We start from the raw sequence: 25,803 nt of genomic DNA, 5'->3' as shown, positions 1-25,803 counted from the left end.
TATTTATCACTCTCATCATTCAGGGATTCTGATTGGTTTTCCAGCATTCATTATCCTTCCTGATCAAAAAAAAAAAAAATATTGTATCACTGTTTCTTTTAGCACCCTGTGGCGGTGTTAACTATCTGCCATAGTATAAATATTGATATAACAGTGGCTATATCAATACTTATATACAGCTATGTCTGTGCACATTCCTTTAATAAACACTGCACATTGGTGGAGTAGTCCCTGTTATCTGGAGATCTTCCTCCTCTTGGGTTTTGGGGGTCTCATTTGTCTGTCTCCCTGTGGGATTTGGTGAACCTGGAAATAAAAGAGATGGGGAAAAAAACAACAACAACAGAGATTGAAATCACAAACACCATACGATTTCTGACAAAGAAGCAGGGTAGGGAACAGACTCTGGCCCTCATTTTCTAACACTGTTATCCTGAGGCATTTAAAATTTTTACCAAGGCCCAGATCACAGCGTGCCCACAGTCACTACAGAGGATGAGGAATCTTGGAAATGAACAAGCAGAGCAACGCTCTGTGGACCCCCCCCCCCAACTAGTGGAATACAGAGGAGGAACTGGAAAAAAAAATCAATGTGGGAAATGGGACTTGCAATCGCTACCCCCCGTTGTCCATTTAAGACAAAAATAAGACGTTTCCCATCAGAGATTCCCTGGATCACTAATTTCACTGAAGTCTGGAAAAGTGGATAAATATATACTAAACATATTTTCTTCTTTACTTCATCACTGTACTTATTTTATAACTGCTAAGAAGGGTCAAAGATAATACAAACATGCTCACAGCTCAGCCCAAGGAGGTTTACTTAGGAGAAGAATCGGATGGAAAACAGAATACCACTACCATCTGTTGGCAAATCTAAGCGTGTGTAGTCTGGGAAGAGCAATTCATACAACTCATCTTTATATACTAATGCAGAAACTAGCCGCATTTAGGGCTGTGTATCAGATCGAATGGGGTGGGGCAGCAGTAGAACTTGGTTCCCAGGTATCAGACAGCATGTATGGTTTTGAGGGGCAGAGGACAAGGGCAAGGGAGGTGATCAGGTGCCCCACGTTGTACTGTGGCTGTTGTGATACAGATAGGAGGGGGCAAGGTCAAGACCCAGGAAAGGCAGGATGTGCCCAAGGCAATGGTGTAGTAAATGCTTAACAACCAGCTCCCTGTGGAGGGACACAAGCCCACTGTAGCATATGTCAATCTCTGTGGTATAATACGTGTTTTCACCATGGCCAATTTCAGGCTACCAATGGGATGTCACAGAACTCAGACTTAGGAAGAGATGTGCAGAATCAGCTCTCAAGATCCACTACAAGTTGGCTCAAATGCATGTTTTAAAGGTAATGTTTAGATAAAAGCAAAGGCCAATGCTATTCAGAGTCAAATACAGAAAACTTTAAAAAATATTATATTTCAAAAATAACACCTATGAGTTTCTCACACTGCTTCATCCTAACCCCTCCATATACGTTCTTTAAAACCACTAGTCTCTGATAAAGAGCCAACTGAAACCTTTTTAAAATTGAGGAAAGAAGCCTTTATTCAAGACTGCAAACTAGTAACCTGTGGATCAAATGTGGCCTGGAAAGGGATTTTATTTAGCTATATGGTGTTTTAATATTTCAAAAATAGTTGGCAACACTAAAAAATGAGAAATTTTACTTCTAGACTTGTAGCATCTCATGAAAAATGGGAAGATCTTGCAACACTGACACAACTCCTCACATGGCTCAGATGTGCTGCAGCATGGAAGCAGGAGCTCCTTCTGGACAGAGCACAGCCCCCAAGTTCCCAGGGTCCCCAGCACTGTTGACTGCCTGCTGGCCACAAAGGCCAAATGTCCTGAGACAGAAACTAGCGAGATATTGCCAAACCCATTTCTCTCCTTCCTGAGCAGGCACGGTGTATAGTACATTTACTAGTCCCCTTGAATTAAGAAGGCCACATGATGGCCTTTGGGTCAGGCCAGTGGAAAGTTAGCAGAAGTGATGAGCTTTCAGGTCTGGCCCATAAAACCTATCCTGGTGTCCTCTGTGTACGCGGTCTTCTCTCCCCTGCTGGGCTGGATGCAAAGGATGTAATGGAGCACTCTGAGGCCCTAGGGAAGGGTGGACACTAGAAATAGAAAGAATCTGAGCCCCTGAATGACTGTGCGGAGCAAGCCCTTCCTCAACCAGAAGGAGACCCAAGTGAGGAACCACCTTTATGGCGTTGAGCCTCTAAGACTGAGAGTTGGTACACAGCCTACCTTGACCAGTGCATCTTGGTTGGCATTTCTTAATCCACTGAAATTGCTCTTTTACTCATACCTGACCCCTTTTACTCATACCTGACCCCTTTTACTTAATGATATTATTTTCCTGGCCCTAGAAGGCATTTGAGTTTATAATCTCTGCTCCAGAATTTTCCTATAATTCTACCAGGAAAGTTAACATCTCAGGGCCTCAGTTTACCCACTTTTGAAATGATGTGTTGGATCACAAAATCTCTAAAGTCCATACCAATCCCAACACTCTACGAACGTATAACTTATCTCTGTCATTCAATAGCCACTAGACGACTTGTTAGGATTCAGATAACCTTCTTAACACAGTGTCAAGTAAAAGTAAATTACCTTTCATTGCTGAGTAGCTTTCGATAATTCACATTTATTAGAGATTACCAAAATTATATTTTGAGCATTTACATTAGCCAATATATAAATTAGAGAATGATGAGTAAACTTCTCACATTCAACACTATTATATGCACCATCCAATAAAAATGTAAAGAAAAAGTAGACTCTACTTCTTTAAAACCAGTGGTTATAGTGTTAAATAATTTAACAACAGAATTTTGGGCCAAATATTTTATTTTTGTATGTAATAGTAGAAAGGAAATGAGAGATCTATATACTCTTGATCTTGGCCCTATGTTCAATTTCCCTTTTTGTTTTATGGGTAGAGTGAAATTTATATTACTGAATACTTAGGCAACACTAATGATCACTGCTATTCTGAGAGTCAAATGTAAAAGCTGTGATTTGAACTTCAATATTTTGCTGCTCACATTTTAAAAGAATGTTATATGGGGAAAAAAAGGTACTTATCTCAGAAAAAAAAAAATAGTTAATACCACTAGGTTATTTTTTCTTAAGTTATTTTTAATCTTTTCTGATATCAGTCTTTTTCTGAGCCTAGTAATTTAGTATTGTTATGTGAGTTGCTTGACAGTACTTAAGAGACTTTACCAAAAAGTATAATACAATTTATTTCCAAAGAAACACAATATAATGGAAAAATAAATTAACTTACAGTCCCAGACATTTTGTCCAGTTCACTCATGGCCTCATGAATAGCAGCTTCTAAATGGTTATTTAGCTTTCCACTTCTGGAATTAATGAAAACAACACACCAGATTAATAAATTAAAGAAACAAAATCTCAATGTAATTCCCTAATCAGAGAACAGAAGTACCCATTCCACAAGAGAAAGTCAATTTATATTCACATTTGACAATTCAGATGACAAAACACTCTGGGATTCTCACGACTGAATACTAATGATAAAGTCACATAACTACAGAAAAAAAATTGAACACATGATTGGGGAAAACGGATTCTTTCCCCTTCCACATGTTTCTTCCATAGTCTGATGATTTTGCAAGAAAGCTGGGCCACAGGTCTCTTTTCCCACAGGTGTAGCTTGTCCTCTTAGAGTCCAGCCTGCTTTGCATTGTCTTTTGTTCTGGCTTGTCTCTTTTGCAGGCGGTCTGGCTGTGTGGCCAGAGGAAGGGCTCTGAACTTCAGGCTCTGGCCACTAGGGAGCTCCCTCTACCCTCTCTGGAGCATCCTGGCTTCAGGAGTTGAGCAAGTGAAGGCTGAAATCCTGGTGTACATTTGTTCCAGGTGGGAAACAGTTCAACTCGCTACACCTGAGGCTCTGCCACATTTTTTTTTTCCCCTCCACAAACAAAAATGACATAACTATTTGAGCAAATAAAGAATGATGGGCTCAGAGTGTCTATCACTCGTCTGACCTTTTCTCTCCACTCAGCATACCATCACATGTACTATAACACATGGAACATCTGCCATGATTGAAAGTTTTATCTAGGAAGCTGTTGAACTAATTACTAAAATCAGGCAAATCTACACTATCCATGTCTATAGTTATGTCCACTCTAATTTTTCCTTCTTGATGCATATAAAGAATTACCCAATTATTCTGAGTACTAAGGTGATTCATTTCATTTATCTTGTCACGACAATTACCAGAAAAGCTGCAGAGGTAAACCTTTTCAAAATAGGCTGTTAGCATGGCTTTCCAAGAATTAAGTCCTATCCCAGCATCTACATGGAGACTGGAAATTTGCAGTTGTAGAAGATTTTGGCTCACAGACCCATTTGGTTTGGATCACATCATGTTTAGAAACATATTTGAGCTTTAGTGGAATGCTTTTATTTATTTATTTAAAAATTTATTTATTTTTGTTTGTTTTTATAAATTTATTTATTTTACTTATTTATTTTTGGCTGTGTTGGGTCTTCATTGCTGCACGCAGGCTTTCTCTAGTTGCGGTTAGCGGGGGCTACTCTTCGTTGCAGTGCGCGGGCTTCTCATTGTGGTGGCTTCTCTTGCTGTGGAGCACGGGCTCTAGGCGCACGGGCTTCAGTAGTTGTGGTGCACGGGCTTCAGTAGTTGTGGTGCATGGGCTTAGTTGCTCCGCGGCATGTGGGATCTTCCCAGACCAGGGCTTGAACCCGTGTCCCCTGCATTGGCAGGTGGATTCTCAACCACTGCGCCACCAGAGAAGCCCTAGTGGATTGCTTTTAGATGAGGCCTTTTGGTTTACCACAGCCCTCACCAAGTTTTACCCTCATACACCAGGCCTGAAAAATTCATACATTTAGTTTCTGTATATAATCCTGAGTAGTATACGGCTAGGTACCTTGTGGATGCTCCATATATTTACTAAATAAAAATATTTGTCTAAAGCTGAAACAACGGCTCCATATTTTGGGAATTATATATGCACTTAAGTCAGTTTAACTGAAAGGAAAGATTAATGTAGTGGTTGTAACTAAATTATAAGGGCAATGCAGCACCAACCTCTTCCCCCACCTTTTATTGGCCTGTAAGCTAGTCTCTAGCTTTTATATTCTTCCCATTTACTTTTAGAAATGTAAACAATGCGGAAAAGTGCATAGAATAAATTAGCAATCCCTATCAAACCCATTTCCAAAAATAAACTGTTAATAAATTACATATTTCCTTTAATTCTTTTTTATAAAAAAATTAAGATGAAGTTCCCATTTGTTATCAATTCCTAGTCCCATACTCTCCCACCCTCCTCCCCAAAGGCAACTAACTGTGTTGTGTATTCTTACAGTGAGTTTTAATATTTTATATGATATATCCATGAACAGTACCTAGTATTGTCTTTTACGTGTTTTATATATATATATGAACAGTACCTAGTATTGCCTTTTACGTGTTTTATATATATATATCATACAAATGGTGTCCTGATATACCTACCATTCTGCAACTTTTCTCTTTCCCTTTTATTGCTATTTTTGAGTACTGTCCAAGTTGATATAATCTATTCACATACTGTCTTTTATTTACCTACCTTTTCCAGTTTTAAGGGGCCCTGGGCATCTTGTGGAGTCAGTCTGAGTTGTTTTCCCAATGAGGAGTTTGCTAAGCATGATTCTGGGTGACTGGATAGGAATCCAATCCCAGACTCTGTAGGGCAAATTAAGCTGAGCTGGGGTTGGGCTGGGGCCCCTTTTGTGGACTGTTTAGCAAACGTCTTGACAGTATCAAAAACTGTCCAGTTGCCTGACAATATTACACCTTGTGTAATGTGTTAAATAGCTTTATCCTTACTATTTCTTTTGTATAAAAGTATGAACATAAGTTTAAAAGATATTTGTTATGCATTTTTATTTACTATCTTATGGGTTTAAAATTGACTATGTAAAAGTTCTAAATATCTAAAAAGAGGTAAAATGTTTCAGTGAAAAACCAAAAGAGAATCTTGGTTCTCTCACCTTTAATAACAAAAATAGCTAGTATTTATTGAAAAGTTTATATGTGCCAAGAATTGTATTAAATCTTTATATACATTATTTCATTTAATCCTTATAACAATCTGATGAAGTAGATATTATGACAACTGTTTGCATGCAATACTTCATGACTTTTTAGGGAAAATTGGTGAAACCAACTGCAATTTTATAACGAAGAAGATGGATATTTAACTACAAATAGTTTTCAAAAGTAATAGAGTCATAAAAATGTTTTCCCTAACTATGAAAAATTACAGTGACATCACCATTAAAGAATAAAAATAATTCAACATTATTTGTTGAATAAATAGACAAAATTTTAGGAGTTTGTGATTTCATTCTTCAACGAGATATTTAAAATGTTTATAAACACCTTGTATCAATTTAAGGTAATTAGTATGTTTTTCCTTTAACAAACTTAAGTAGTTATTAGAGGGTGAAATGACTACTTTTGGAAGAGAGAATAAATATGGAGACGTGGCGCAGGAAATTACATGAATACATCATTGGAATAAAGAGGTAAAGAGAGTTTCCCAGATGTCAAATCTGCATACTAATTTTTACACTAGCTGGTCAAGTCGGGAAAGAATGAGCTTAAAAGAGGAAGAGAAAGCTCCATGAGTCCATGAAATGAAAAACTAGTCAAAATTCAGTCTTCTAGTCCAGAGGGCCTCCTTATGGAGTCTCTTCTACTATTTTCTCTTCCCCACTGACATTTAATAATAAACATTTTTACTGATGGACACTCTAAAAGCTACTTGATTAAGCAAAAGATGTTCATATAATCACATTTCTAGTTATTAATGGAGATAATTGCCACTTACCTTCACTGCCTACATTGTCACACATTACCCTTATCCTCATTAGTTAAAAAAAAAAGCCAGGTACACATCTGTGAATGGTATGAGAAATAAAAGGGAAGTGAGAAGTGCACGTTGCTCTGGACTATCAGTTCAGAATTTAAGCAACTCACTTCATGTAGAACAGAACAAACTTGGATAAGACATAAATGTCAAGAAACTTCGATTCTAAAACCTAATCCATAGGGAAAGTATGCAGATTTAAGAACATTCAACACATGAGAGATCAAGATGGTGGAGTGCAAGGACACTGAACCTACCTGCACACCCCACCCCCTGCCCCAATGAATATACCAAAAATACAACTACTTGTTGAGCAACTCTCTCTGAAAACGACCTGGAGACTAGCAATAATGACTCTTCTACAACAAAGACTGTAGAGAAAGGTCCACATGGAGTCTGGTAGGAAGGGAGGAGAAGATATCTGGTCGGGAGTCGCAACACAGAAGAGGAGGGGGTATCACCAGCTTGGAGATCCTCCCTGGGGAGCATGGGGTTCAAGCCACATTCAGGCACCCCAGCCCTGGGGTCCAACACTGGGAAGATGAGCCCCTTAGCTGGTTTGAAAACAAGTGGGGCTTACTGGAGGGCTGTAAGAAACCGAGACTCCGCTCTTGAAGAGTGCATGCACAAACTTGCTTACCGCCCCCCCCCACCAGCCACACACACACACACAGCAGAGAGACAGCATATTGGAAACAGCCTGGTGCTTTGGCTGGCTTGCCAGCACACTCCCTAGCCTGCATTGGGCTCCTGCTCCAGCCCCTCTCACTTTGGCACTGCTCTCCACTAGGGCAGGGGCTGCCATTGCCAATGAGAGTACACACACTTAGAGGGAACGGAGCCCGCACAGACCCTCTGACCAGGGCAGAGGCAGCCATTGCCAGTGCACGTATCCCTGACCACACCTGGAGGGAGGAGAACTAGCCCGATATATCAAGTGAAAACACTACTTTAAAAAGATACATGTACCCTAATGTTCATAGCAGCATTATTTACAATAGCCAAGATACGGAAGCAACCTAAGTGTGTCCATCAACAGATGAATGGATAAAGAAGTGGTATATATATACAATGAGAATACTACTCAGCCATAAAAAAGAATGAAATTTTGCCATTTTTAACAACATGGATGGACCTGGAAGGTATTATGCTTAGTGAAATAAGTCAGAGAAATACAAATACTGTATGTTTTCACTTACATGTGGAATCTAAAAAAAAAAACAAAAAAATGAATGTAACAAAACAGAAACAGACTCACAGATACATAGAACAAACTAGTGGTTACCAGTAGGGAGGGGGTGGGGTGAAGGGCAAGACAGGGGAAGGGGATTAAGATGTATAAGCTACCAGGTATAAAATAAGATACAAGGATATAACATACAGCACAGGGAATATAGCCAGTATTTTATAATAACTTTAAACAGAGTTTAATCTATAAAAATATTGCATCACTATGTTGTATACCTGAAAGTAATATAATACTGTAAACCAACTATATTTCAATTTTAAAAGATAAAGAAAATTTAATACAATAAGTATCATTTCTTGGTTTTAAAGTAAAAGTGTGATTTATGTTATTACTTTTTCATTTTCCAGATTCATAAAAATAAGGTTACTGAACAAATATATATGTACATATGGGCAGAAGATTTGATCCTCACTTAAAATCATAACATATCTAAAAGCTATGTAATTTTTTTCTTTAATGAAGCTATTTCCTCTTTTAAGTAGAAAATGACCCTGAGTGATTCTTCAATAAATACATTAATATTTCTTTTGTGATTAGGCTGTAATAAGCACATAACTTTAAAGATATTTATTTATTGTACTGTTTGATTTGATTATAGGATATTGAGAATTAAAATGACTACATAATGCTCTAAACGCCTAATATGGGGATAGAAAGTTTCAACTGGCAAAAATACTTGATGATTTTGTTTGTTTCACCTGTATCTTTACAATAAAAATAACTTTACTAAATACCACGTGCCAAGTACTATGTTAAGGTTCTCTTTATATTATAACAATTCTAAGAGGTTGGAATTAATAACCCCATTTTAGAAATGAAGAATTTAGGCTCAGAGAGGTTAAATAACATACCCAAGGGTACACACAGCTATATAGTGATGGAAACAGGATTTCAACTCAGGTCAAAAACCAACTCCCCTACCCCCTGGTTCTCCTCCTCCTTTCTGATCACTATTTCCATCTCCTTCATTATCTCTAGTAAATGTTCAAGTGCCCCAGCGTTCAATCCTTAGCCCACTATTCTAATTGGTAAAAGTATCCCTATTTGACTGCAGTCAGTTTTACATAATCAAATACCACTTCTTCCTAGTTTCAGACTTGTACCTGTGGGATCACAGGTACCTCACACTGCACTCAACAGTTTTCTCCTGTGTTCCCCATTTCAGTTTCCACTACCCATGAAGTCACCCAAGCTAAAACCCTGAGAGTTGTCCTTGATTGCTTGCTCTCCTTCACATTCCAACCAAATCACCATGATGTTCTGTCAGTTTTACCTCCCAAATATTTCTTGATCATATTCCTTCTCCTCCATTCTCATGGCTCCCCTCCTGGTTTGAGTCCTCATCCTCCCCTGTCCTCTGACAAGGCCTCCTAAATGGATGCCCTTGTCTCCAATACTGTTCTCCTAAAATTTATCCTCCATATAGCTATATCTAAAGTGAAAATCCAACCACCTGTCCCCTTCAGGCACTTCCAATAACATAGAGACCCACGAGGCCTTACTAGGCCCCTTATGGTCTGGCTCCTGATTATATCTTTGGCTGCATCTTTTACAGTTTCCTGTCCCCTAAATCCAAATGCTGATCTCATCTAAATGCTACCCCCTACCCCCACCCCATCGTCCTTGTTTCCTTTGTCTGGCTAATACCTATGCAGTGTGTAAGGTTTGGCTCAGATATTAGCTCCTCTAGGATGTCTTCCATTACCTGAGTTTAATGCCACTTCTCTGTGATCCCCAAATATACTATACATATTCCTGTCATTGCAACTTTAGCATCTTAATTATTTGTTCTACATCTGCCTTCTTCACTAAACAGTGATGTCCAGGGACTACAGCATTGTGCCTGGTTGGCACAGAATTTTTGCTAAATTAATCTCCTTAAATTGGAGAATAAATAAATGATTAAATAAATAAGTGATTGGGTTCAACATATCATTTATCATTATGTAACCTTCAACTAATTATTTAAGCTATTTCAGTCTGAGTGTCCTCATCTATAAATGGGTTCAGTAATTCTGGCCCATCTTCTGACTGGGAGAATAGAAAAATGGATTTTAAATCATATATGCAAAATGTAAAGTATTCTACTAGGCATTTATAAGGCAAGTCAGTCTACTTAGACAACAGTCTGATAAACAAAGCTGTTTTGCTTCATATTTTTGCCTTTTACCTCTCCAATCCATACTCTTAAGTTTATGGTTTCATGAGAGTTCCTTTAGATAATGCCACTTAGGACTCGTATAAATTCACCAGAAATAGTAAACTGGCTTTGAGGAAAAATCCTTAAACTGCTGTTTGTTACTCATTACCTTTCAGAAATTGCTTAATAGCAAATTTATGGGGAAAATACAGCTCATTTCAAGGCAGTATATCTAAATATTTGGAGGAGTTATTTTATTTCTGTGTTATCAACAGTTTTGGATATATTGCACATAATCCAGCTAACAGGCATACCTCACCGAAGAAAAGATTTCAGGGATATTTTACATCCAATAAACAAGTACTATCGGGCTTCCTTGGTGGTGCAGTGGTTAAGAATCTGCCTGCCAATGCAAGGGACACGGGTTTGAGCCCTGGCCCGGGAAGATCCCACATGCCGTGGAACAACTAAGCCTGTGCACCATAACTACTGAGACTGAGCTCTAGAGCCCTCAAGCCACAACTACTGAGCCCACGTGCCACAACTACTGAAGCCTGCGCGACTAGAGCCCATGCTCTGCAACGAGAAGCCACGACAATGAGAAGCCTGCGCACCGCAACGAAGAGTAGCCCCCGCTCACCGCAACTAGAGAAAGCCCGCACACAGCAACGAAGACCCAACACAGCCAAAAATAAATAAATAAATTTATAAAAAATAAAAATAAAAAAATAAACAAGTACTATTGAATATTCTAAAGCAAATGGCCCACTGAAAATTTGTGACGTAGGTAGTTTGCAATTTCCTTCCTTTCATCCAGACCTTGTATGAATTTTATAGGCTTTATTCTACTATTAAGCTCTGCATTGTGTCACTTCAGTCACAATAGAGGGGAGGGGACTTGCCTCACTGTGTGCCTTATCAGATCTATAGTGAATCTGGCAATTCACTTGGCCCTCACCACAACCAGTGCCAACTTGCTACCTTCCAAAGGAGTCCCGAACATAGGAGCACAGGAGTTTACTCCTTGCAGCTGGCATCTTTTTATGAGACATTCTAGTGAGGTGAAGAGAGTCTCCCCAAGATTTGTTGAGTTCTAAAATTTTAGCTCTGGCAAGAATTACTGAAGACACCACTAAGAGAATAAGTGCCCTTTAATAGATATTATTATCATTACATAAGTCTTTTATACAAGATACACTACTAATCATTATGTTTTCATAATTCTTAGATGTTGGATAATATGAAAATTATAGTAACTGAACAGGTGTATTGATTATATATATATTTAAAATAACTTTCCATGTACATATACAGAAGCACATTTATAGTTCTCTACCTTAAAATGAAATAATAGTTATGATATATAAAACTACATTGCATTACAGTCAAATTGTGTTTCAAACATTATCTACTTGTCCATACTACATTTACTCAGACTATAAAGATCTAGAAAAAAATTGAATGATAATAATGTCCCAAAGTTCAACTTATTATTATAATTTCAAAGAAAGCTTATTGCCCCTGCCCCAAGAAAAAATAATTATTTACCATCACTTTGACTAACAGTTAATCTGCCAAAGTTATTCACATGTGTACAACTCGGGGTGGGGGGGTATTCCCCCTCCCAAAGTATTTGAATTACAAAAGGATATACTTTTGCTACACTTTCAGAGACTAATTGCTACATGTTGAGAATATTAATCATATTTTCTTTCCCATTAAATGGGAGGGATGGAGACGGAAGGAGTAAGGAAAGAGCTGATGAGGTGGGAAACCCCACACACAGTATAAATTGTTAAGAAAATATTTTCTGTGTAGCTAATTTATCTATAATGGTCCTCTTGGATGATAACTATTAAGCAGTACTTAGGCAAGAACCAAGATGGACAAAATCAGTGAGATTTCATTGTCCCTTTGAAGGAAAACCAGTAAATTATATCCTTGAAAAACAAAACAGAAAAAAAATAGTGCTTACTTTCTGTTCCTTTTCCGGGCTCGGCTGTAAGCTTCTAAACCTTCTGTTAGTGTCTTCAACTTCTCGGGCTCCACCTGAGTGAAGGTATGAAGACCAAACCACATTACCCAGACCTGCAATTGTTAACAGTGTGTTTATTTTCCTGCTGTACAAGCAGGTGCTGCACTGGGGGAAGGGAGGCTTAACTCTCACTGCCCTGTCAAATGCTCTGTCCTCACTCCAGCAGAGGTTGATTCTGCGGCTCCCAGGCTGCAACATCAGGGGAAATGAAAGACTGGCTTTCAAAAGTGTCAACATTTTCAAAATAATGTTTTAAGAACAAAACTTGGAATTTAAATAACCTTCATTTCACAAAATCATATCAACAAGAGATCCTGGTTTGCTTTCTGCACTGTCTGATGCTCAGCAATTGCAAAGCTGTATTCCATTAGGGATGAACAAGAGCGGTGGTTAGTGAAGGGGGTGGACTTTGGAGCCAGCAGATGGAAGTCTGAATCCAACCTCCTCACTTTCTGGCATGAATAAAACACTTAAATTTCCTGAGCCTCAGTTTCCTCCTCTTTAAAATGAGGACAATAATACCTACCTTCCTGCTAGAATCGCTGTGAGAATTAAAATGCAACAAGTCACGCTGAACACTTAGCTAAGCATAGAGCAGCTAGTGTTATTCAGTATGCGTTAGGCTCTGCAGAGGCCAGAGAACGAGTGGGGCACTAAGCTGCACGTAGTCCTTAATGATGTGGGAAGAGGGTGTTGCTACACCTGATGGGCGTGTCCTCTCCCCTGTCCTGCTTCCCCCCGCCAGCCTAGGTTATGTGACGTCTGCTATCTCATGGCAGTGTGCCACTAAATGGTGGCTGGGGGATTAGTGGGGAAGGGGAGGTGCAGCCTTTGCCACCTGCCCCTTATAACCTCTATCATGGTTCTTGAAGCCACTTCTCCTAAGAAAAGCAATTAATAAATAGGAAAAGTTGTATGTGAATAAAAACACATTTAGAAAAACACTGCTACTTTTATTGATCTTAAACACAATCTAAGTAGAAACAGTACTGCTTGCTGTGTAAATATAGCTTCAAAGTAAGTCCCCCACCATCCCCCCCCAACCCAGTTTTTCCCTCACCCCTACACTACTTTTGTATAAAAATTCAGAGGTTGTCAAAACGCCTAGTGGGTAAGAAAATTTACACTAATAAGCAAGGAAATGATTAACTTTTGTCTTTAAATCTTCCTGACTCATGAACACCATTCATAAATAATTTTTCTTGGACCCCTTCAAATCTAGGTACACAGTAATGATTAACAAAGGGTCTCCATTATCAAGTCTGAAAACAAGCATTTCTAATTATTCAATGAGAAAAACAGTCAAATAATGGAAACATTTTCCTTTTCATGACTTCTGTATTTTGTCCCAAAGGATCCAAATGTCTTATATACACACGTTCATTGGGGATACCTAATCTATTGTGCCAGAACAAGAGAGAACTTTGTTCCAGTAACAATTCTACAGGAGTGATGAAGCGTCTTATTGGGATGACTGGAAAAGCTTAAGTAAGATGAATATATCCATGTGTTGTCTTTTTAAAAAAGGTGCCTGGATACCTTTTCACATTTCACATTAGAAATGAGGTTCTATCTTGCATTCACTCACACAAAGAAAGTATGAAAGATATTTCACACATTACATTTATGTAATTTATAGCTAATTCTGCTTATATTTAAATTATTTTCTTGGCAGCAAGGAGAAAGCTCTCCTGTAACATAAACTTCTATTAGACACAAACTGGTGTAGTGAGAGATCTCAGCAGGGATTGATGCAGGCAACAGAAAGCAGATTCACAGTGAAACAAAGCAACACACCACAATGAAAACTTACCCAATTGGTCTTAATTTTAAAAACTAAGTTAGGTTGAACTACTTTTAAAAAATAATCTATTTTTGTTTTTAATTAAGAAATAAGGGGCAGTAAAAGCATTTCTTGTGCATTTATTATGTAGAAGCTACTGTTCTATTATTTAATGCGGTAATAGTGCATACTAGTATTGTTTTGTCATTTTACAGTTGGGACTAAGTGAGTTTTAAGCAACATGGCCAGCACTGAAACTCAGATCCGACTCCAAAGCAGCCTCTCTCCACCACACCAACTCTAATATACATTGAAATATACATAATATATATAGGTATATATATATAAATATATACACACACACATATATACACATGTAGGTATATATGTATATACACATATACTCAAAAAATTAGGTCAAATTATTTTAAATCCAATTATAGTTTTATAGATATTTAGATGATACTTGCTCAAACTTATCTTCAAAAATTTTTTTATGCTTGGATAATTTTCTGGTGATTTTTTTGAACTAATTCTCTACCATGATTTCTTCATTTAAATATGCCTCTAAGGTTCTATGGTATCTCATAATAAATTACATTATTTATAAAGGATTCAATGACCTTGAAAGAGAAAGCAATGATGGTGCTTTCTGAAACTAAATATAAGTAAGACACACATCACTCTGTATTTCTGAGATGACAAGATCATACATATCCACAAGTAAATGTTTAGTTTATTTGGTTTCACAATTTTAGTACTCTTCTGTATTATGAAATATAATACATGAAGTGGGTGTGTTTTTTCTGGGGAAATATTCATCTACTTACACAATATTCAAGAAAGTCTTTAAAGATACCTCCCCCCCACCAAAGGTATCAGGGAACAACAAAATAAATTCCATCTCTAGTCAAATAGAAATCATATTTAATGATTTAATGAATACTCCCTCATAAATTACTTAGCTAACTTGTAAATGAAGAAAGTACTGGGAATCAAATACATAAATATAACATTAAAAAGATTAAACACATACATATTTTAAAATAAAACTTACACTGAAGGAGCAAGTAATTTAAGACACTATTTTAATCTGTAATTTCATAATCTTATATTCCTGTATATCCAAAAGGCAGAAGCTCCATAAGTTGATTCCTATCTTGGTGAGAAATTGGGGGAGAACTTTATAATGTATCTTTACCGATAATCTGCCAACATATTCTCATTCTAACAGTGATGATGCTAACAGTAATGGCTATCATGGTATAACTCTGCACATATGTCATTCTAGAATTAGAAAAAGATACCCAGAACTTATATGTATTTATAGTACATATATTACCTCATGTATCAGTATACACATATGTTGAATCCTAAATCCCTTCTTTCATTCATTCAGATTCTTTAGATATAATAATTCTTTGACATAAATAGTCCTGTAGTCTGTTCCGTAGGGTTAGAAACATACCCATAGAGCCAGACATTATTATATGGTGGAAGTTTGAGTTTTCTGAACAAGTCTGAAGCTCTGGTTGCTTATTCTGTTCAAAAGGCACGTATTAAACATTTGGTAATTTAATTAAGTTTGATCTGGGGTCAGCACAGTAGCATGTAGTGTATCTCAGAAGTAAGTCTATGACAAAAGGAGACACAAACATTTCAGAGAGCCAAAGTGACCCTCTGAAAGCGAGGTATAGTATGTATTAGAAGAACCTGGACCAAAGATCCTAGATCACTTTTGAATAGAGCCAGTTAACTAGAGAAGATGTCAAAATTCCCCACAGGTTTTAATCCCTGATAACAGGATTAAATCTCTTGGTGATTACTTTGCTGGTACTTAGTGCTGAGGCAAAGCTGTCACACAAAGGTCAAAGGATAGAGCAGAGCCACGTCACAGATTTCATAACAGAGATAAAACAGCTGACCTCAATTGCCTCTTTTCACTCTTCACTTCCCATCCCATTTCTACAGTGTCATCAGCTCCTGTTGTTGGGGGAATGGTATCATGCAAAGAGTACTAAGCTTAGAGTTAGGAGACCAGGGTTGGGGCCTGGTTTAACTGCTTGTGACTTGTGCCCTTAGGAATGCCACTTCCCTGAGCTCCAAATGGAAATAATTGTGCGCATCTTTATGGAGAGGATCTAAAAAGATTATAAATAGGAAGGTGCTTTATAAACACCAAAGCAGTCTTTCCCAAAGTGCCACCGGTGGCATGTGAAATTGTTTTAGGTGGAACATGGACAGACCTTTAATCATTTTTAATAGTTATATACCCATATAAATTTATATTAGAAAAATACGAAAACATTATACCTATGATTTCACATATATCTTAGAATAAGACTAGAAGTTATTTTTAAAGTGGCTTGAATAGTGCCTACATAATACGTGCCAAAAATATTTGTTGAATGAATAAATAAATGAGTAAATGAATTTAAAGAAAAATTTTAACTAATAGTACAGGTAACATGTGACTTGAGCTGAAGTCTGGGAAATGCAGTTCTGAAGCAATAAGCAAATAGGAGGCATTTATTAGGTTTGTTGTTATCAAATATTTATTAAATAGTAACTATTTTAATAGTAACTATTTTAATCTTCAAGCTGAAAGTGTCTTGCTAACTTAAGTGCAATATTTCAACAGTTTTGCAAGTATGGGAATAAATGATAAACAAATAATTTGGGGTAAAAAGTTGACTCACCTGTGACAGAAAGGATGAATCTAATTTTCCAACAATAGTACTTAAGGAAAAATCCATAAAGTGAATCACAATTGTTTTCAAAGGGACTAAGCAAATCCACATTATTATAGTTTTAGTCAGTGGCACTATCTGAGGCTTTTTCTTGGCTTCCTTTCCTCTTCAGTTCAGATAGCAGCGTTTTTAAGTACCAGAGAACTATACTAGAGGACTAGAGTAAATCTATTCTAAATATGACAATACATTTCATATAGATCCATAAGACATATAGAATTAAATGTTTTGAATAAACTTGTACTTCTAAGGATACACTGTTTAAAAGTCCATATAACAGAAGCATGTATTTGCCTCATACCTGAGATTCCATTTGCTACTAACCATATGACAACTGTATTGACAAGCTCAAGAACTGTGTGCTTGGTCTCAGTTATCTATGAATGGAGACAGTCCTCCTTTTCCTCTTTAATCTTTCTCAGAAAAAAAAAAGTTCATGGTATTCCACAATTTACTAAAGTTTACCTAAGCTTTGTACTCAGTTTAGTCTTTTCCCTAATATTCATATTTTTGGTGTTACCTAGTTTTTCATTTTTATTACCTTTCAAATTCTGATCAGGCACTGACTTTGTTTGCCTGGATTTTATCTTGCTTATTCCTTTTCAAAAACTATTTTGCTCCTTTTTCAAAAAGATTCTGTTGCTACAGAGCATTGATTGCCCCAGCCACCCCACCAGCCAAAATGCAGCCCAAATATTGTGGATATCGATTGGTATAGAGAAAATAATTCATTTCCAGAAGTGGTTAAGAAAATATATAAGGCAAAGGGAATACACAAAGAACACTTTCAAAAGAGAATGATAGTACCAAAGAATATAAATAGTTAACACTGATAATCAAGCCCAGAAAGAACGTTCTTCAAAGTAACAGTGTTTAAACCTCACAGGAGGGCATACCTCCCAAATTTAGTTCCCAGGCTCAATTTCTTAAGTTACACATCCCCAGAATGCCACTGTAAGCTATCTCTGGTTTTGCTCCATACCATCAAAACGTGAGTGCATGTGATACTGAACTGACATACAGAAAGTGATTGTCTCAAAAAAAATTCGGCATGAGTTTTTAAAATGATGAGTTCTTTCTGTTTTGAACTACCATTCAGAGAGCTACTTTAATCTCTACCTGTCAAATATAACCGTATGGGAAAAAGTCAAAGTGTGAGTCTAGAGAATGAGCACCCTACCCATTGCTTTTAAAAACGTCTTCATTTAACCAGGTGATGTTGAACCAACATATAGAACTTTTCTGGGTAATCAGGAGATGTCTCTACCTGTCCAACAACAACAAACATTTCACTGAAAGGAAACATTTTGGTGCCAATATAGAAACAAATTCTTTCCTAAATTTGGCTCGAGTCAGAACACACATCGAATGTAACAACAATGAAATATGAAGACCAATGGGACAGTGTGCAAAAAGAGTAAAAATAATCTACTCAGAAAAAAATAAGAATTTTATTTTTTGATTATTACTTGATAGTCAATCCTTTTAGGCTAGTTAATGTAAGATCAAAGATGGCGGATGATAATTACAAAATATATCTTAGAAAAAAAAAGAGCACTTTTTCCTGTTTTAAAGTAGTTATTGAAATAAATACATAAAGATAACCATTACCTCCCATAGTTGCACAGGCTTAAAATGTTTGTACATCATAGTGTATAGGTATAACGCCAGTGGAAGCCATTTTCCTTTCCAAGAATTCCTTAATATGGTGCCAAGATCTGGCAGTACATTTCTCCAGCCATGACTCAGCACTGAGGTCTTATTCTTGGCCACTAAATCTGAACCTATAAAGGGTTCATGGTGCAGAGAGAAGCTTGTACCACTTCTTTAGAAAAAGTATAAATATCTTCTAGAATGTACTTCGTTACAAACTGATAGTCAAAGGAAAAAATGAATTAGTAAGGATATACACCACTTCCTGAATGGTATTATATAAGGCACATAACATCCTTCGGTGCTGTCACATAGCTTCAATATTGGGACAGTATTATATATAGGGGTGATTCAGCGCAACTTTTCACAGACTGTTAAAAATCTCTACTAATTAATATTGTTGAGTGTTTTGGGGGGTAGGAAGGTAGAGGAAGAAAGTCTGAGTTTATAGTGTTTAGAAACATTGAGGAGAGGGGGACTTTCAAGTTCACTCAACAAACTAAGTGCTTTAAAATGCTTCCAAGTAGAACTCCTGCTTAAAATGAACAGCTAATAGGAATTTATAATCAGATATGCCAATTTGTATGCAACATCCTGAGGTTCATAAAAAATAGTTATAAACTATTTCATTCATTAAATATGTTATTATTATCCTTTCACCCCCAACCTGGTTAGTAAGTCCTTTTTACACAGATAATGCATAGGTAAACAATAATGAAGGTCAAATGACCACAATTCCATAATGGTGGAATCCAAATTCCTAAGGTTGTTTAATACAGTGCTTGCTTTGGCAGCACATATACATAAGGTTGTTTAATATAGACAACAGAGAGGAGGAGGCTAATTTTTACTGAGCCTCTTTTGTGTACCATCTATTTATGGTAATGCATTTAATTCTTAAACATCATTCTGAGTAGAGATTAATATTCCCACTTGAGCAGTGAGGAGATTTCAGCTCTGGAGATTAATATACCCATTCAGGACCATTTAGGTAACTGGCAGAGGTGCGTTTAAGCTCACACAAGAATGCCCGAAGCCCAGGCCTCTTTTTGCCACACCTGGCTTTCTCTCTAGTTCTCCAAGGACTGTGTTCACACAGTATTTGATATTTAGAAATCATACCTCCTAGAAAGGAATCTCAGAAATTGCAGGACATTTCTAATGCATTATTAGTAATTCTGCTACATTTAACACCCCGCGGAAGACTAAAAATGTCTTCTAAAATCATAATCTGACCAAGTCAGACATGACAAACAGTTGGCTGAAGTATCAGGTTATGGACAACTTGGAGATCCCAGCGCCTGCTCCAATCACAGCTTTGACCTCTCAGTCCAGAGACCACTCATGCAACCTGAAAACATGAGAGGTGCCTGGCTTGCTCTGAACTAGTAACCTGCAATCGTGTTCATTAATTATTATTATTTTTTTCTACTTTGCCTGCTTCCAAAAAGGATTTGAAGTGACTTGCTGAGAACAAAGATTGTAACAGAAAACAAATGATAGGTTTGTGAGATGTGAGGGATGGGAGGAGGTAAGATAATAAATCTATTCTAAAACTTGAGTTAACACAGATTTTATCTGGTGGGATCTGACAGGATCTTGGATTAAGTTACATACTTGGGTGGACACAGAAATACTAGTATGAAAACCTGAGAGGCTAAGAAGGTTTTAAATAATCATGTGTAAGAAAATTGTTTAGCAAACCTTTTCTTCTGAGATACTACAGAGACACATACTGGGGGAAATGGTCCCACATTCCACATCAGCAAGACGGAATTAATAAGATTTTACTATAATAAACAAATAGTTTATGAAGTCAGTCTCTGTCTTCCTCTCTTGACTTTATTAAAATGTCAGGCAGTATATGGAAGGAAACCTAATACACTGCTTACCTTTCTAAAAGCAGAAGTTTAGCTATAAACGCGAAAGACTTTATCCAATATTGTGAGGACTAAGGAGTTCTATGTAAATAAAATTTACATAATTGGTTCACAATTTTAAACCAATTTTACTGTAAAACATGTGTCATAGGAGATCTTTTCAAATAGACCATGCTTTGTCTTACACAGATATTAACCATAGTTTAATCTTTTCTATGTGGACCAGGATCACCAGGACATCAGGCAGAGGACATCTGGCTTGAAGTCAGAGAGATCTGTGTTTGAAATTTCACCTTTCCTGGTATTATAAACTGAGAACAGGGTTTGGCTAGCTGGGCATCATGAAATAAGGTATGAGGAAGCCCTTCCTTTGTTTGGTGAACTATAGGGGGAAAAAAAGGGTTTGTGAAATAGCGCTTTGTTTTTTTATGTGCAAAAGTGAGGTAGGTCCTGAAAAGACCAGAGGTTGTTTAAAATGTTAAGTGCCCTAGAGCTTTTAAGGCTGTTATACCTTGCTTTTTAATGACAGATAAATATTTCATGTGTTATCATTAATATTTTATTATAAATTTTCAGTTTTTCACCTCTAAATGTTTGCTTTCAATTACTTTTTCTGATTTACCAGAAGTATTTTTAGTGTATCTTGATATCAAGATTTTGATATCAAAGTTTTGAGAATGCAAAATTACAATGTTAGACAATGGGAGGGGGGATATTTGAATTTACAGAAACAATTTTATGCTCTCTATTAGGAATTCACCTATTGTCTATAATAAAGAAGAAGAATCTGGATTTTTGAAATACTTTTATTTTATAGTGACTGAAAATCAGTTGAGTATTTAAATAAAGTAAAATAAATGTTTCTTGGACTCTTAGATAATGATTTTTTTTTTAAAGTGTATCTCCTTAAACATCAGTGAGGAACTCAAATCTCAGGAGTTTGCTAACACAGACTAAGCAGAAGATTAGGACCACTGTTTAATGTGAAATGTGTTGAAAGTACATGCCTTTATTCTCCTGAGGACATAAAAAGATATTTAGACAAGTCATTTAGGACAGGAAGAATGTTTCCAGGAAAGGGAGGCCATAATCTTTTCCTTAGTTAAGCTTTTTTTGGTAAAATGGCACACAAAAAAGACTTGGTTTCATCTGCACAGAGATTATAAAACAGTTTAATGTCTACATCTTGTATGTGTAGCAGTTCCGTTTATATCATAAAAGCCCAGTTTTGCTGTTTCTAATTATATTTTGAATAAACTGTCAAAAATATTTAGGTTTATCAACCTAAAGAATGATTGTCTGGTCTCAGAGAGATTAGAGAATAAAATGTTTTGTGAATAGGAGTATGGAATTCATTTTCTTATCAAAGGTAGAAACATTATGCCCAGAGTGTATCCTGACAAGTATATATTAGGCATTATAAGCAATGGGTTTAAGGACCTCCCGGTCATTTGGAGAAAGACAATCCTTTTACTGTGCTGGCAAGAATGCTTTTGGTTTCCTTTGCCATGAAACCTAAATGCCAGTGGAGGTTTGAGCAGAGTTGAAAGAGCTTTATACAATATACTCTTTAAGAGAATAATATATACCTGTAAGAGGAATTTTTATTTCCTAAGGAGATGAAAAATTACATGTTTCTTCATCATATGTGGGGAATGTACATTATTATCTCCTCCTGCTCGGATATAAATTTTTTCTGTCTACTTTAAACATTCTGCATATTTCTTGCCTAGTGAGTCAATTCTACCAATTGTGAGGGGGAAAAAGAAGCTCAGAAGACCCCTACTAATTTCTTCTAAATTGAATGGTAGTTTCATGGAGAACTTTTCATTTAATTTATGTGATCAGATTGTGTTAAGTAGAACCAGACTACGGGGTTAAACATTTCCATATGTTATAAAGACCCAGAACGTTTCCTGAAAGGAGACTCCATTCTGAACTCAGATGTTACCTGCTGCTTCCAGAAATGGCTGCAACTCCACCCCAATTTTACCCTCTCGCCAGCCCTATGTGTCACATGTCAGCATATGGGAGAGATGCAGTCCCCTGGCACTTCCTGCTGCCTGGGAGGACCCCTACCTCTGCCACACTGCTGGTTTCCAACAACCACCATATTTTTTTTTCTCCCATCATTGCCACTTGCCTTCATTCTCTGTGTATGAATGAAGAATTAGGTACATGCAAGGAAGGAAGGCAAAGTTAACAAAATTCTGGAAATCTGGTTCCTGGGTTAGAGCCACGCTGAGCCCTAGTGGGATCTACAAATGCTTCACAACTCACCCCTTGACGATACGACATTTTGGTGACTACAACCATCCCCTCTTCATTTTATGCTCCAGAAGTTTGTGAGACCTCAATGAGTCATGAAGAATCGAAAGTGATGATAACAAAAAATAATAATTGATATCTGAACAAAGGTTAGTATTTGACAATGGTTAAAGATTGGTATACCTTCCCTTCCTCGGGGCTTTGTTGACAAGAACTGTGAACGTCGTCTTCTCTTACTAATTTTCCAGGCCAGGAAGTCAGTCCTTTGATTTGGCCCCAGACCAAGTCGCCAACGTTGAACGTCCTTGGCCTATAATGTATCAATTCATTTGAAGAAGGGGAGTCTGGATTCCTTAGGTCATCTTCACTACTAATGCTTTTAGCGTCTGAAGGGCTAGGTACACACCCGTTAATGCTTTTGGCATTAAAGTCTCCATTGTAATGGATGTAGTCTTTGACCAGAGAACTTTCCAAACTATTTGAGGAGCTCGGAGATTGCTCCTCTAGGACCAGGTCTTGCTTTGTGGTGCTCAGCAGCTCTCCAAAGCCCCGACTCTGTCGAGGTCTGTTCCCATTGATGTGTGTACATCTTTCCACAGTGTTCTCTAGTCTCTCCTTAAAACTCATCATAGTTCTTTTGTAGTTATTATACCTGAAATTTTCCTCCAGAATTTTATCCCCTTGACAGTTTCTTGGTGGTAACAGTATTGGGTGCTGTTCCCCAGGCAGAAATGGCAGTGTAGAGACATTGTTGGGTCTTTCGTGACAAGGACTACTGTGGATATGGCCTGGATGATCTAAAAATTCCTCACACTTCCACCTGTTTCGCTCCCCTCCAGGGCTTTGCTCCCCATCCCACTGTTTTTTAGATGTGTGGCAACTTGCCGACTTGAAATATTCAAACCCATCTCCTTCGTTTGAGTTTTTCCCATGGTCCAGATTGCTGGGCAGCCGAGCCCCTCTTACACTTCTCAGCCTACCATCATGATCAACACTGCCCATGTTTCGTCCATGAATGACCGCACTGACAGCACTGGGGAGACTTAATGGGTCACCAATTGAAGCAGTGAAGGCACTCATGGCACTCAGAGCTGGAATGGGGCTGATCTGAGTTGTACTGTTGACTGCAGTGGTGATGACAACCTGCATTCCTTTGCTGGCTGCATCAACAACTGCTTTGTAAATAGCATCTATGGAAGCATCACCTTGGCCACCCACAACGAGGCCATCCTTCACCTGTTGACCAAGAGATGGGTCAATCCGCGATTGCAACTCACAAGATGTATCTTGGAAAGGTGGAAGTGTAGTGTTTGGATTTTCGGGAAGTGCTGTGAGCCCCGGCTGAGTGCTTATTCTTTTGTTTAGGAGAGCTGCATCTTCCTGCATTCTCACCTTAAAGAAATAGACAGGAAGCAGTGAGAGAGAGAGAAAAAAATATTCAAGTCCTTAAAGAGAAAGACCATAATTTTAAGATTTACCAGAAGACAAACAAATATAACAAGGAAGGCAATATAAAGAAAGAACAAGACTCAAAAATGAAATTAAAAGTCACTCTGTATAGAAAGGCTTATGTCTTGATTATATTTGGGTACTATTTCTTTGATTGAAACATGTAACAGATTTTTTTAAAAAAATCATCATTACTAAACACTCTCTAGGAAAATTAAAGTTGAGGTGGTTGGATACAAAATGTTTCCAGGTGATGACTCCATGTTTTTAGTGTCATTACAGGTTTTGCAACTTGGAATTCAAAGAGAGAAACAAGTCTGTCACCAGCACTGCTCAAATTAAAAAGGAAAGCAGATTTAAAAATGATTTCTAACTCACTGATATTTCTACTGATCTAAGTGCAATACAATATAAGATAAAACAAAACAAAATACATATACCCCTTTCTTAACAATAAACTATTTCTGATATGACACTAAATTTTTGAAGTCTTTAAATAGGGTAGTAATGCCTACTCTTGAACCTTACCAAGTCACTGCCTGAGGGACACCTCCATGTTGCCAACAGTGACAATGGCTCGCTACAGAGGTGATGCTTAATTGGGAAGAGGTGAAGGGAGGGAATGCCCGCCAGAGAAGAATATCAATACTCAGGACAGGAATGATGAGTGCAATTTGAAAAAGTCCACAGGTTATTCTAATTTCACCAACCTCAGCTACGAATTGCTGCTATAGACCCTTGATACTTTGGATTTTTTCCCCCACAGTGATCACTCCCTTCCTGTCCTTATATCCTTTCCTACTAAACCAGAACCTGGGATCTATCAGCACATAACTACTCTCATGCCATTCTCCCCTTGTCTACACCTATCAGATAAAATCCCAATCTTGGATCAATTTAACTCCCTACCTTATATATCTATATGTACAGTGAGGATGCTGAGTATCTATCCACAGGAACTTATGGCTTCCAACCACAGCTGGGGGCTTATGTTCCCATAAATCCTATGATTCTCTGGTTAGGTATCACTCCCTCTCACAACTATTCAGATATTTATCCACTTCCTCAAGCCAGCTGCTATACCATATCCCACACTATTCTTAGTAAATGACCTTACTTAGAGATAATGAAGTTCACAGGTTAAGAATTCTCATAATTCTTATACTCTGCTATTCCCTGCCTTCTGGCAGCACACACTTCTCTGCAATATATGTGTCCCTGATCCTGTCCTGCTTCCCAGTGTAAGAGGAGCCCCTTCTACTCTCCGAGAGTCGTCCTCCATTCATGCTCTGGATCCCAAGCCTCTCCTCAGAGATCTTGCCTTATCTGTTACCCCTTCTCTTCTTTATGTTCAATCTCTTCCACTTTTTTTTTGTCTCTTTCCTTTAGCATTCAATATGTGCGTGGCTTCGATATTTTAAAAGTTTGCATTCAACCTACGCCCGCCTTGGGGCACTACCTTGTTTCTCGTATGTTCTTCATAGTTAAGTTTTTGAAAGAGTAATCCATACTCTTTCTTTTTTCATCCTTACATTCATTGCAGTCTGGTTCCTGCTCCCACAACTCCACCAAAACTGCATTCCACCAAGTCACTGGTGATTCTCTAACTGCTAAATCTAATGGAGTCCCTTCAGGCTTTATCTACCTATTTACTCAATGA

The 25,803-nt window shown here is 37.5% G+C and overlaps 1 protein-coding gene across 6 annotated transcripts in view; it reads right to left on the bottom strand.

Moving 5' to 3' along the window:
- MBD5 (methyl-CpG binding domain protein 5) overlaps nucleotides 1–25,803 on the bottom strand; it is a 193,668-nt gene that overhangs the window by 41,278 nt on the left and 126,587 nt on the right. For 4 of the 6 annotated variants that reach the window (XM_061183805.1, XM_061183814.1, XM_061183832.1 and 1 more), the window contains 4 exons: nucleotides 22,878–24,086; nucleotides 12,301–12,374; nucleotides 3,312–3,387; nucleotides 158–306 (listed from right to left, as the gene is read on the bottom strand). In XM_061183805.1, the coding sequence (XP_061039788.1) occupies nucleotides 235–306; nucleotides 3,312–3,387; nucleotides 12,301–12,374; nucleotides 22,878–24,086 (1,431 nt within the window). In that variant the 3' untranslated portion in view covers nucleotides 158–234. Of the gene's footprint in view, nucleotides 1–157; nucleotides 307–3,311; nucleotides 3,388–12,300; nucleotides 12,375–22,877; nucleotides 24,087–25,803 lie in introns of those variants that run through there. The other 2 variants (XM_061183825.1, XM_061183818.1) reach the window with 2 other exon arrangements.

This window comes from Eubalaena glacialis, chromosome 1 (genome assembly GCF_028564815.1).
Source record: "Eubalaena glacialis isolate mEubGla1 chromosome 1, mEubGla1.1.hap2.+ XY, whole genome shotgun sequence".
NCBI lineage: Eukaryota > Metazoa > Chordata > Mammalia > Artiodactyla > Balaenidae > Eubalaena > Eubalaena glacialis.
This window is presented reverse-complemented; position numbering and strand designations above follow the sequence as displayed.